Below are 14,257 nucleotides of genomic sequence, written 5' to 3' on the forward strand. Positions count from 1 at the left end.
GTGTTGTTCCTTGTTGTATATTTTGTTGCCGTAAACGTCCTTGTGTGTAGTAATATAGAAAGGTGGTACAGTGGTACCTCGGGTTAAGTACTTAATTCGTTCTGGAGGTCCGTTCTTAACCTGAAACTGTTCTTAACCTGAAGCACCACTTTAGCTAATGGGGCCTGCTACTGCTGCCGTGCTGCTGCTGCACGATTTCTGTTCTCATCCTGAAGCAAAGTTCTTAACCTGAGGTACTATTTCTGGGTTAGCGGAGTCTGTAACCTGAAGCGTATGTAATCTTAAGCGTATGTAACTCGAGGTACCGCTGTATACAAATTAAAGTGAAAAGTAAGGAAAGGGAGGGGTGTAGGCAGAAGCAAGCCTAGTGTACAAAGGTAGAATTCGCACTCATTGCCCTACCCACTTTTGCTTCTAGCCCCGCCCACCACTGGCAAATGGCCCTCGAAAGCTTGCTCAGAAGAGAATGTGGCCCTCAGATTGAATGAGATTCCCCAGCCTTGACATGAAGATTAGAGGGTGAGACCCACAGGTGTTCCATTGATTCCCTTGATGATCAATTTTCTGCCTTCTCTCTCATTTCCCCCTCCAGCAGAGGTCAGTAGGTCCTTTCTGGCTTCATATTTTTTTTAAAACACTCATTAAGTCTGACGGGGCTCTCGGCTGGCTGGCACAGTGCACTTAAATATCAGATGTGAGAGCTGGTCTGCCTTGACTTCTTGCTGGTGTCGGTCAAAACTCATTTGACAACGGAGTCCTGTCTTGAGGAGCAACGGCTGGTCGCTCGTTGCTCCTTGTCCACTCTTTTAATAAAACAGCTTGTTCAGAATCAGAGACCTGAACTAGGAGGGAAGACAAGACAATTTGCAATGTGGTGGAAAAGGAAACTTCTGTCTTCTCATTCGCAGACTGGTAGGACTTTGCTTTCATTGTGATGTGTGTTTTAGATTACAATGTAAATATTTAGAACCTAACCTATAAATGGTTTTAACCTAACCTGGCACCTTACGCTGAAGGGTGCAAAATACCACTACTGATGATGATGATGAAGATGACATATGCTGTCAACCTGGGTTGTTTCTCAAACCAAGTAACACAGTTTGCTCTCTCAATGAATTTGCTAACTCTAATAGGACCAAAGAGCCCCCTGTGCTGTTCTAATAGCCCACTCCAAGGATGTTCAAATGCAATTCTGTTTTTGGGACTTAGATGGGCAAAGGAGGAGTGGTTTATTATAGGAAATAAGGAGTTTGAATCTGAAGCTACCATCAGGATAGGCATGCCAGAAGAGATATAAAGAAGTGAAGAACTGAAGGAGATGTTGCTAGGAAGTCTAATATTGTTGCAGAGTTATTGTCGTGTTAGACTTGTTACTTGCCTGTTCAGCAAAGGTTTCCAAGTGACTTACACCATTTAAAAACATAAACAAAAAATTCATAAAAACTTTAACAAATTATGACAAAACGTTGACAAATCCCCCTTTGGATAGGAGTGGAGGTTAACAGCAAAACCCTATTCATGTTTACTCAGAAATAAGTCCTATTTTGTTCAATAGGGCTTACTCCTGAACAAGTGTACTTAGAATTGCAGCCATAACGAGTTTGTGTCAGTTTTGATACTGAATATTCTTTGGCTATGACTTGAAAGTGTGAATATTTATGTTGTGAACTGCCCGGTGAGCTTCGGATGAAGGATGGTATGCAAACTTTAACAACAACAACAACAACAACAACAACAACAACAACAACAACAACAACATCAACATCAACAGGTATTTAGTTCCAGAAACTGATGACTAATTATTTCTCATTAGGAATCAACACTGGGCAGTATCTGACAACTGATTGTAATTAATAAACTTTTGTTGGATTTCATCCATTGATTGACCCAATCAGGGAATTTTCCCTTGGATGGGCCAGACCAGGCCCAGACTGTCATGTTTTGCCTCCTGAGGTAAAATGGGAATGTGCTGCCCCCCCTGCTGCTCCCCACATAAGCCTCATTTAATGGGGTCACATAGCAACTGCAACTTCCGGTAAAATCTTGCAAGATCTTGCAGGAGCTGTCGTGAGATCTTGCATGAGCTCAGCAAGATCTCACGAGAGTTCTGTGAGATCTTGCGAGTTCTCGCTGGAAGCCGCCACTGCATGACCCCGGTGGTGGTGACAGGGGTGGGCAGGGTCCACGCTGAGAGCCAGTGTGGTGTAGTGGTTAAGAGCAGTAGACTCGTAATCTGGTGAACTGGGTTCGCGTCTCCACTCCTTCACATGCAGCTGCTGGGTGACCTTGGGCTATTCACACTTCTCTGAAGTCTCTCAGCCTCACTCACTTCACAGAGTGTTTGTTGTGGGGGAGGAAGGGAAAGGAGAATGTTAGCCACTTTGAGACTCCTTAGGGTAGTGATAAAGCAGGATATCAAATCCAAACTCTTCCTTGCGGGGGCACCAACCCATAGGATTCTGCTACTTGAGTTGGTTGCTTCAGTCTGCCTCATGAGTGGGTCAACCGTAGACCAGACAACACAAACAGATGGATTTCAAATGATGGTGTTGAATTTTTATTTTGAAGTTTGGATGACAGATTTTAGATGCTGGGTTTCAACATCAAAATCTGAATCATGAAATTTGATACCCGGGCAAACCCCATTTCATGTCTAGGTGAAAAATACAGCAGCCTCTTCTGCCTCATTGATTCCATGACTTGATTGTGTACTGCTTATTGCAAAAGCACCTAGTCTAGAGATGAGTTGGACAATGATTCATTCCAGAAGCTTCTTCAGCTTTGGAGAAGCAGATTTAAGATTTCACCAGGACTATGGCTGATGGGTTCTCCAGATATCCATGGGCTTTGGGCAGGGAAGTGACTCCATGCCTGGTCACATGGCTGTTCTCAGTCCAATGATGGTGAAGTTCTTCTTTCAGCTCGCATTACCATCAGCCTCTAGAATGGGAGCTGTCAGGGGACTGCCATCAGAACAAGGGAGGGAGGCAGGGGGGCCATTGGGATACAGAGAGCCTCCGAAACTCCTGAGGAGCAGTTCCTCTTCCAGCAGTGGGAAAAGCCACACCTCCAGTGGAGAAGAGAGGGAAGGGGCCAGCCAAGCAAGGAAAGGGCTCGAGGATGCTGCTGAGAGCCCCAGCGCCTCACCCAGCCAGGCTGGCCAGGAGGGATGCACACAACCTCCGTTGCCCACCTTGCGCAGAGGGATGAAACGCAAGGAGGGAAGGAGGAGACTTGGGGTGCCAAAGTTCTTATGTTGGGGGAGAAGCCGGAAGGGGCCACTCCCGGATTCTGCAAGTGACTGAGACAGACATGAACTTGGTAGATATGCACTGTAAATAGTTTGCACAATGAAACCTGTAAATAATAATAATAATAATAATAATAATAATAATAATAATAATTTATTTATACCCTGCCCATCTGGCTGGGCCTCCCCAGCCACTCTGGGCGGCTTCCATAGAAACCAAAAATACAGTAAAATATCACACGTTAAAAACTTCCCTGAACAGGGCTGCCTTAAGATGTCTTCTGAATGTCAGGTAGTTGTTTATCGCTTTGACATCTGCTGGAAGGGCGTTCCACAGGGCGGGCGCCACTACCGAGAAGGCCCCCTGCCTGGTTCCCTGTAGCTTTGCTTCTCGCAGGGAGGGAACCACCAGAAGGCCCTCAGAGCTGGACCTCAGCGTCCAGGCAGAACGATGGGGGTGGAGACGCTCCTTCAGGTATACAAGGCCGAGGCCGTTAAGGGCTTTAAAGGTCAGCACCAACACTTTGAATTGTGCTCGGAAACGTACTGGGAGCCAATGTAAAAGCCAGGTCGGAGTCCTGCCTGGTTACCACCACCAGAATCTGACAGGAGCCTTTAGAATGGGAGTTGAGCATATGCTCTGGCCACTTGGGGAAAGACTCTGACCTTGCATGCCAGAGGTCCCAACTTCATTCTCTAGCGTTTCCAGTCAGGGCTGGGGAAAGCTCCTTCTGGAAGTCTTGGAGAGCCACTGCCAATTGGTGTCAACTAGCAGTGGTTTGCCAAGTCAATCTTGACCAACTCAGAGGGTCTGATTTGGCCCGTGAGGCCATTTCCTGCAAACCCATGGTCACCCCTCATCTGACATCACTGCTCCCCGCTTCCATCAGTGCCGGATTAACAACTAGGCAGAACAGGAACTGGTTTATAGACTCCCCACCTTTTAGGGGCCCCACGACAATGGATCAAAATTATATTGTGCAATAGAATTGGTTTATTAAAATTGTTGGTTGGTAAAAAAATGTATTACCAACCAACAATTATCTAGGGGATAAGGGTTCATCAGTAAAGACCTGGTTATGTTTAGAATGATACCGCATAGGGAAATGTTCCCTGATACCAAGATGAGGGATCCTATGGAATGCAGAGAGAATTGAGAAGAATAATGATCTGTTGTGACCTTGATGAAAGCGTACAATAGACGAGCCTTCTTGTGTTTTGGCTCATTTCACCCCTTCCTTCTCCTTTCCTTTTTCCTTTTCCTTTTTTCTTTCTCATAATGGCTTATGTTCTATGCCATGTACTTTGATTTTTTTTTTGTAGTTTTTTAGCCTTTTCCATTATTATTACAGTGGTACCTCGGGTTAAGTACTTAATTTGTTCCGGAGGTCCGTTCTTAACCTGAAACTGTTCTTAACCTGAGGTTCTACTTTAGCTAACGGGGCCTCCTGCTGCCGCCGCACCACCGGAGCACGGTTTCTGTTCTCATCCTGAAGCAAAGTTCTTAACCCGAGGTACTATTTCTGGGTTAGCGGAGTCTGTAACCTGAAGTGTATGTAACCCGACGTACCACTGTATTAAGGATTTTTCTTTTGTAATTTTGGTTGTTTATATTTATCTGTATTTGTTTAAAGCAAAGCAAAATAAATAAAATAAAGTAAAGTAAAGTAAAATAAAATAAAATAAAATGTATTAGGAGATAATATGCGAGCCTCCCCCCCCCCCGATTTCGAATGCCATGGGGCTTCCACAGGGTTTAATCCGGCACTGCCGCCCATTGGAACATTTGCACCCAAGTGCATCACAAATGAAAAAAGATGTCAGGCAGATGTCCAGCTTCAAACCAAGAGGTGTGGATCATATCACTGGGATTAAGTGGGCCGGAGGGAGGCTCCCAGGTAGCCAACCGCCTATTAAGAAACCAGGCTCTAAATTTTTCACATGGAATGACTTAATCTGTCTGAGGTTGCACTCCTGTTGTGTTCTTCAGTGTAGGTCCACTCTGCGAAGGGACTTTCCTCTTATCAGTTTCAAAGGCTTGAATTTCTCCTCTTTGCTTCCTTTTCTTTGAGCAGGGGCTTGGGTTGCTAATCTCCCCATGACATTAGAAGCCCCATTTTGCTATTGTCTCCAGAGGCCTTTTCTTCTGGGGGACGGCAAACGTGGGTAACTGTATCGCTCTCCTCTTATTTCCGGCGTCCGGCTGCAAAGTGGCATAATGTTCTTTTATCATCTTTCCAAACTCTTACTTTAAATCCAGGCTGGGGAGGGACTCCTATTTCCCAACCAGGTCTACGATTCCCAAAGCGGTTTAAGAGCCACTTCCTCTTCCTTCCAAAAGGGAACTTTTGGAATCATAACTTCAGGAATAGGAGGCCTCCTAACACCTCTAACCCCACATAACAAACTGCCACTTCCAGAAGTCTTTGGGGAAAGCCATGACCATTTAAAGAGATATCAGAGGGCTTAAAATGTATGGTGTAGCTAAATAATAATAATAATAATAATAATAATAATAATAATAATAATAATTTATTAGAGTAGTACCTCAGATTAAGTACCGGTACTTAATTCATTCCGGAGGTCCGTTCTTAACCTGAAACTGTTCTTAACCTGAAGCACCACTTTAGCTAATGGGGCCTCCTGCTGCTGCTGTGCCACCGGAGCACGATTTCTGTTCTCATCCTGAAGCAAAGTTCTTAACCTGAGGTACTATTTCTGGGTTAGCGGAGTCTGTAACCCGAAGCATCTGTAACCTGAAGCATATGTAACCTGAGGTACCGCTATATTTATACTTTGCCCATCTGGCTGGGTTTCTCCAGCCACTCTGGGCAGCTTCCAATGGAATATTAAAATACAATAACCTATTAAACATTAAAAGCTTCCTTAAACAGGGCTGCCTTCAGATGTCTTCTAAAAGTCTGGTAGTTGTTTTTCTCTTTTTTGAAAAAAAATAATATTTATTCAAATTTTCAAAAATACAAAAAAGTAAAACCATACAAAAACCAAAAAGATAACAACAAAATAACATAGTAAAAAAGAAAAAAAAGAAAAAAGAGAGAAAAAATACAGATTCAAATTACATCCTCTCATTAACTTGTTTCTTGGACCTCCTCACACCTCCCTTTTTGTATTCTAATTTATTCCTTATTTCAGCAAATTCTTCCCATACTTCTCAATTTTTATTTAAATAATTTATCTTAACAATCTGTCTCAATTTACCATTATTTTCTCTTTGGCATCTGGTGGCAGGGTGTTCCACAGGGCGGGTGCCACTACCGAGAAGGCACTCTGCCTGGTTCCCTGTAGCTTTGCTTCTCACAGGGAGGGAACCGCCAGAAGGCCCTCGGCGCTGGACCTCAGTGTCTGGGTAGAACGACTCAAGGTCAGCATGGTGCAAATGGATCAGGCCAATGGTACATCTAGCCCACACATGCTATGATTTACTCCTGAGTAAACATGCGTGAGGATTGTGCTGGAAGTGAACAATTGCATCTCTCTCCTCCACTGTTTTGGAGAATTCGCGCCGCCCTGCCTCACAGTGAGCTCGGCTTCAGCGAGACGCCGCTCTGAGCAGAAGCTGGCCTCAATTTCCTTCTGCCCTGGAGACAAGGTTAGGATGACAGGAGAGCAGATAGAAACCATAGCCCCCCGAGGTGGCCCGAGCCTCGCTCCCTGTCACCCTGTGTTTGCTTGATCTGTGTGGCAAAGCCTGCTCCAATTTGCCACAATGCCTCCCAGCGCAGAGTGCAGGCGGAGAAACAGACACTGTGGCACGATGATCAGACAGAGACAGGGAACAGAAAGAGCCAAGGCTGCCTTGGGTGCCGCAGGAGATGTGACAGGAAGATGACAGCCCCTTGGATGCGGAATGCCTCACATTGTAATAAGGGCAATAGACAAATTCACGGAGGAGAGGGCTACTAGCCAGGATAGCTACTCTCCTCCTGATGGACTTCCCATGGGGACATCTGCTTGGCCACTGTGATGACAGGGCTATGCACCAGATGAACCTTTGGTCAGATCCAGCACAGTTCTTATGTTCCTATAAAGTCACGGCCCATCCCAGGTAAATAAGGCACATACCAGTATCTCTCTCTCTTTTTAAAAAAATTTATTAGGCATTTCAACATAACAATTTATCAAAAACATATCATCCTCATTCCCCCCTTAATTTCCCCTCCCCCCCCCAGAAAAAAACACCTGGACCTCCCTCAGCTCCTCTCTCTGGTTTTTAAACACAGGTTGTTCTCTGCATATTACAAAATTGTAAAAATCCTTATATTATCTATTTGTATGTTACCAATGATAAATTTGTGAGTGTTTATTCCAAACCTGCCAAGGAGTCCAGTTCATTTCGTTGTTTCTTTGAGTACTTTGTAAAAGGTTCCCATTCTTCTTTAAAGTCACAGTTGCCTTATTACGCAGTTTGTGCGTCAGTTCCGCCAGTTCCGCATAGTCCATCCATTTCCCTTGCCACTGTCTTTTTGTTGGGATTTCTTCATTCTTCCATCCTTGTGCTATTAAGACACTTGCCACCGCTGTCACATACATGAATATGTTCTTCAATTTCCTTGGCAGGTCTATCCCTAACAAAAATGCTTCAGGTTTTTTTTTACAAATGTTAATTGGAACAATTTCTTCAATTCATTGTATATCATTTCCCATTTTTAAAAAAAATTCACTACAATCCCACCACATATAATAAAAAGTCCCTTCTTTTTCCTTACATTTCCAACATATGTTTGAACCGGTTTTGTACATTCTTGCTATCTGTACTGGTGTTATATACCATCTATACATCATTTTCATATAGTTTTCTTTCAATAGAGAGCAGTCTGTAAATTTTAAATCAGTTTTCCACAATCTTTCCCAATCTTCAAACATTATGTTATGGCCTATGTCTTGTGCTCATTCAGTCATGACTGAGCCAGTGTGGTGTAATGGTTAAGAGCGATAGACTCGTAATTTGGTGAACCGGGTTTGCATCTCCGCTCCTCCACATGCAGCTGCAGGGTGATCTTGGGCTAGTCACACTTCTCTGAAGTCTCTCAGCCCCACTCACCTCACAGAGTGTTTGTTGTGGGGGAGGAAGGGAAAGGAGAATGTTAGCCACTTTGAGACTCCATAGGGTAGTGATAAAGCGGGATATCAAATCCAAACTCTTCTTCTTCTTCTTCTTCACCTCCTCATCTTTTGTTTCCCATTCTAGCAGAATACGCCTTTCAGCAATTTTGTTTTCCCTTCCACAACTTTTCGGAAATCTAGATATCATATAACTGAATCCTTTCTTATTGTCTTGTTGTCAACTCTTTATTGACACATATCTCGTTGTCAACTCCTTATTGACACATATCTCGTTGTCAACTCCTTATTGACACATATCTCGTTGTCAACTCTTTATTGACACATATCTCGTTGTCAACTCCTTATTGACACATATCTCGTTGTCAACTCTTTATTAGCACAAAAAACACAGCAGCTTTCATGACGTTCCAGATATGCACACACAAGCACTTCTAGCCTCTAGACAGCTGTCCACAGGTCTGGGCCCTATGGAGCAGGTGCAGCAACAGTGGGGCGCCTTCCCTCCCCCAGCTTAAATACCGTCCTCTGATGGATTGTGGGCCTGCAGCCTGAGACTTCTCCTGCATGGAAGTCATCACTGATCTTTTCTTTTTCTTTATTTGGTTTTACAAAGTCAACCACACAATTCACATTCTTAAAAATATTAAAATAAAACAAGATTTCCCCAAACATTAGGACCTTCTACAGAGAAAAAGGACCTTCCCCCCCCAAAGAGCACATTGAGAACAATGCAGTCCATGTGATTCTTTTGTGAAGAAATTACGCCACATGGTCTCAACATCTCCAGAGAGAATTTTTTGCATTTCCAAGGTGGCGGGTTTCAGTAATAAATATAATGGAATCGCCTGGGTTGTTTACAGCTTATCTTAGCGGATCACATTTCCCCAGAAAAGCCTTGACATTCATGCTTGACTTCCCCGACTCTCTTGGTAAGAAATAAAAGAGGTTTCAGCTTGCTGAGAAGGCCTGCCTTTGGCCCCCGTTGCCATCTCAGCACCAGGCTCCGAAGCAATTCAATTAGTCGGGGTTCCTTTCCTGGTGTCTTCAGAAGAGGAAGACTCAGAGCCAGGGGAGTGGGGGTAAGAGAACATAATGGTTGGATGCTGAAGAAACATCTGCTTGAGTGAGTGAGAAGAACCAGAGGTAGAAGACCAGTTTTGTTCCTGCACCATTAGGAAGACTAGGTCCAGGGTGTGCTGGGCCTAGGGGTAACCCGAGAACCGCGGTCCAGGTCTGATCCAGAATCCGAAGGTTCTGCCTGGAGTCAGTCTGACAGGGTCAAGGCAGGACACGAGGCAGCACACCAGGCAAGGACAGGTACAAGATCTCAGACAGGAACTAGCATACAACAATGTTGCTCCCGCAACCTGAGGCGGGGTCTTTTATTTTTGTTGGGGTAATGGCCAATCCTGATCTCCCGGTGACTCACCTCCCTGTTTCGCCCAAAGGCGAGCACTCCTCCTGCGAGTACTCAGGGCTCTCCTTCTCTCAGACTTTAATCTCTGCAGCTCAGGAGAGGTCGGTGGGTTACTAGACCCAGGGGCCACCTCAGCCTCTCCTGACCCAACCAGTAGTGGAGCAGCTGTAAGTGATGGCCCAGCTGGAGGCAACGAGGTCGTCCCCGCATCTGGAGCCAGGGCAGGCTCAGGCCCCTGACTCAGCCCAGCTGGTGCTTGTTGCAGGGGAACCTGTGCAGACTGGGACTCTTCAGGATCAGGCCCCAGGCTTGGTTCAGATGATGCCTGAGGGAAAAGATCTGGTGCAGACTGAGACTCCTCTGGTTCCGAGTCTGAGCTTGAGTCCCAGGCCATCACACCGGGCTTCTCTTCAGGTGGAACTTGCCAGCACTCAGTTTTGGCACCTCTCAGGTGGGTGCCATTGCCTTTACAAGAGTACAAGGGACACACTGATCCTCTTGGGCTTGCCGATTGGAAGGTCGGTGGTTCAAATTCCCGCGACGGGGTGAGCTCCCATTGCTCTGTCCCAGCTCCTGCCAACGTATCGGTTCGAAAGCACACCAGTGCAAGTAGATAGCTACCATTGCAGTGGGAAGGTAAACGGCGTTTCCGTGCGCTCGGGTTTCCATCATGGTGTCCCGTTGTGCCAGAAGTGGTTTAGTCCTGCTGGCCACATGACCCGGAAAGCTGTCTGTGGACAAACGCCAGCTCCCTCGGCCTGAAAGTGAGATGAGCGCCACAACCCCATGGCCGCCTTTGACTGGACTTAACCATCCAGGAGTCCTTTACCTTACCTTTACCTACAAGGGAGATGTTCATGGTGAATTCCTGCACCTCTTTTTCTTGAAAAATAACACTAAGTCCCATGGCCCAAGTGAGACCAATGGTGTGAGGCCTAGTTATGTGTTGAACTAGACCAAGGTGATGTCTACTCAGATCCCTGCCTAGCTTATTGGATGATCAAGCCCAAAGCATTTTGCTGCCTGAGGCAAAGGACAAGATAGCATCTCTCTGCACCCCCCTCCATTTCACATACGGAAGCTAACTAAACTGGGGGTTGAATCTTACTTCAGTATTGGCAACAGGACAGCACTGTGGGCAGAAGGCTGTGTGTGAGCAAGCTTTCTGTCTCACACACAGCTCTGATGCCTGCCCCTCAATAATTGCTACCTGAGGCAGCTGACTCCCTCCACCTAACGGTAGAGCTTAATGCTGGACGCAATCTCTCAGCCTACCGTCACAGGCTAACATTGGAAAACCCATGTATGTTGCTTTGAACAACTTGGAGAAAGGGAGAGATATCCCACCACCAACCGCACAAAAAATGAATCTTTGAAGAACCACAGGGTATTTTGCCTTTTCACCCTATTACATATTCTCTGGGAGGGCTGACAGATGAGGAGGAAAGGAAGTAGCTTGAACTGGGAGGAGCGGATGGGGAAAACGCAACACATTCCTCAGTTCCGTTGAGGATGCCATGAGCAGGTTGTTTCGTCTCCTTGATGCTCTGCCTTCTGAATTTGAGGCTGGGCTGAGGCACAGTTAATGTGGAAGGGAAGAAGTGTTAAAACATTGCCCTCTTCTGGACACAACTGGACACCTGATATTTAGGAACGGCAAGCTCACTATAGGCACCTAGAAAGCCTCCGTATTAACTGAGTCGGACCATCTAGGTCAGGGTGGCCCAACTTTTCATACCAAGTGGGCTGCAAGAGTACTTTGACACAGAACCTATGGGCTGCACACTGTCTTGTCACACTGCAGAAGGGAGCGTGGCCAAAATTTGACACCCTCCCTGCCCTCACATTGCCTTCCCAGCTAAGCAAGGCACTAGGCTTTGGGAAGGAGGAAGGAGAGCTCAGACAGGGTCCCGGTGGAGTACAGGATCATGTTTAAGGTGCTGATTTAAAGCTCTATACGGCCTAGAACCCTCGTACCTATGGGACTGCCTCTCCTGGAATGTCCCACGGAGGAACTTACAGTCTTCAAATAAAAACATCTTGGAGATCCTGGGCCACAGGGAGGTTAGGCTGGCCTCAACCAGAGCCAGGGCTTTTTCGGCTGTGGCCCCGATCTGGTGGAACACTCTGTCACAAGGGACTAGGGGCCTGCGGGACTTGACATCTTTCCGCAGGGCCTGTAAGACAGAGCTGTTCCACCAGGCCTTTGGCCAGGGCACAGTCTCACCCCCTCCTTTGGTATTCCTCACGGAACTCTAGCCCAATGGTTGCCATTAATTTGATTCTGAATTGATTTTAAAATGAATTGGTTTTAGAATGCTGTGTTACTTTTATTGTTGTTAGCTGCTCTGAGCCCGGCTTCAGCTGGGGAGGGCGGGATATAAATAATTTATTATTATTATTATTATATTATTAGAGTTCTCCCACCTTCTTCCCAAAGCTGGGAATGCACTAACTGGGCTTTGGGGACAAGGTGGGAGGGCTCTAGGACCCTGTCAGAGCCCTCACACCACCTCCTCAAAGCCCAGTGCCCTATGTATGAGGGGTAAAGTGTATATTCACAACTCCACCTTCTTTTGCCTCTGGTCCTGCTCAGCACTATTGTATGGCCCCCAGAAGGTTGCTTGGAAGGGAATGTGCCCCCCATGCTGAAATATGTTATCTAGCCGAGCCTTAGAACTACAGGCCTGTGCTTTCCTCCATTATATTTACAGCTCCTGTTCTCCCTTTCTCCTTGTTCACCCACTTCCTTTTAGTGTTGAAATGCATGAATTTAATTTAATTTATTTATTGAAGTTCAGAGGAGAAGAGATGGGGGTTTCTGATGCACTCAGCTGGAGGGGTTTGCAAAGCAGGGAACAGCTCATTGTTTTGCAGAGCTCTTTGGGGATGGGGGAATTCAGATCATTTTGCATTTAAAGAAGCTCCTATCCAATTTGCATTTCTGAAACAATATGCAGAGTGGTTCTTTGAAATTTGCACTTTTCCATATTTTTTCAACACAGTTGTCTAGTCCAGTGAAGATGCATACACTGAGGTAAAGTGAGCATTAAAAGGCATGGTGAAAATTACATACCAAAAAGACATTAATTCAGGGAATATTGCTTGGGGAAAATGTGCAAGTTAGGAGAACTTTGCACTCAAATGTTAACGAATATTCACGAAGACTTAATTTTTCCCCCTCAAACGGATGTAGAAAAATGGGGAACTGAATTTGAGACTGGAAAAATGAGAAACTGAAATTGACAGACCCGGTCATCTGTAGGTCTGAGTGAGAGAGCTTTGAAATCTCCCTCTGGCTGGCTTGGAAAACAGCTGGACCCCACAGCTGTCTTCAAAGCTTCACGGCTCCATGTGAGTTGCAGAAAGGAAGGGAAGAAGCCGCCCCCCTTCATTAAAACTCAGATAGCTTTGCAAAACAGCTCCAGCTCTTGTTGGTGCACTGGGCGTCCATTTACTGCAGTACATGCAGCATGCCCGAGCCACGCATCTCTCCTGGGAGTGACACAGAAGCTGGGATAATTGCTGGTGCATCAGGACCAGATCATCTCATATATTGCAGCTGGAGACTCTACTCCAGGCATCCCCAACCTTCGGCCCTCCAGATGTTTTGGACTACAATTCCCATCAATTCAATTTCCACTGGTCCTGTTCGCTAGGGGTCATGGGAGTTGTAGGCCAAAACATCTGGAGGTCCACAGGTTGGGGATGCCTTCTCTACTCCTTCCTGATTCTCATTCAGGTCCTAAACCATACAGATGCTTCCATGTCCTTTCCTCTTCTCTTGAGTAGCCTCATGTGCAGCTAGTCAGTCACTGAAATTTCTGCTTGACTTCCATCTCCTCTGCTCCAGGCAGATGAATTAGGGCCTCCAGTACTGGCTTAGGGATGTTCAGACTTGATGACCTCCTCAGGGTCCTTAGTGGTGTGGAGATCAGTTGGGGGGCGGCTCCTGCTCCTGTAGATCCTCCTCTGAGGATCCTCAGGTTTGAGGTGCTGGTAGGGCTGATCCCGGATAGATATTTTAGAAGTTTGCAAAGTTGCAGTCCAAGGAAGTGCAGGAGAGTTTTGCCTTTTCTGCAACCCCTTTCCCTCAGATGTCACCTTAAACCATGCACAGAGACACATTGATTTATTTGTTGTGTTTGTCCATATGCATCTATTCATCCCAGAAGGTGCGCTCCTCCATTGTCTCCTGAGGCAGCTGGATGTCAGCAACAATGCCTGTAGGTCCCACCTGGAGCTCAAGGAGCTCAAGATGGCAAATGATGTCCACACCCTCCCATTCTGTTTTATTATCCCAACAAGTCTGTGAGGTAGATTAGGTTGAGAGGCAGTGACTGGTCCCCATTTTCACCCAGTAGACTTCATGGCCAAGTGGGGGATTTGATTCTATGATTCTATGAATGTTCAGGTACAACTTTTCAGGAATCTTGTTCTTTCTTTCCAGCAGGGGGCACTCTGTCCTTAGACTTGAGGATAGCAAGAGGATACCACCACGA

General features: G+C 45.9%; 1 protein-coding gene across 5 annotated transcripts in view; it reads left to right on the plus strand.

Moving 5' to 3' along the window:
• Positions 1-693: 693 nt before the first annotated feature.
• LOXHD1 (lipoxygenase homology PLAT domains 1) overlaps positions 694-14,257 on the plus strand; it is a 195,364-nt gene continuing 181,800 nt past the window's right edge. For all 5 annotated transcript variants that reach the window (XR_014556163.1, XM_083702543.1, XM_083702545.1 and 2 more), the window contains exon 1: positions 694-912. Coding sequence is in view for 4 of the 5 variants with exons in the window: in XM_083702543.1 (XP_083558669.1) it covers positions 870-912 (43 nt within the window). In the remaining variant the exon portion in view is untranslated. The remainder of the gene's footprint in view (positions 913-14,257) is intronic.

Source organism: Podarcis gaigeae, assembly GCF_964106915.1.
Source record: "Podarcis gaigeae genome assembly, chromosome: 11".
NCBI classification, from domain to species: Eukaryota; Metazoa; Chordata; class Lepidosauria; order Squamata; family Lacertidae; genus Podarcis; species Podarcis gaigeae.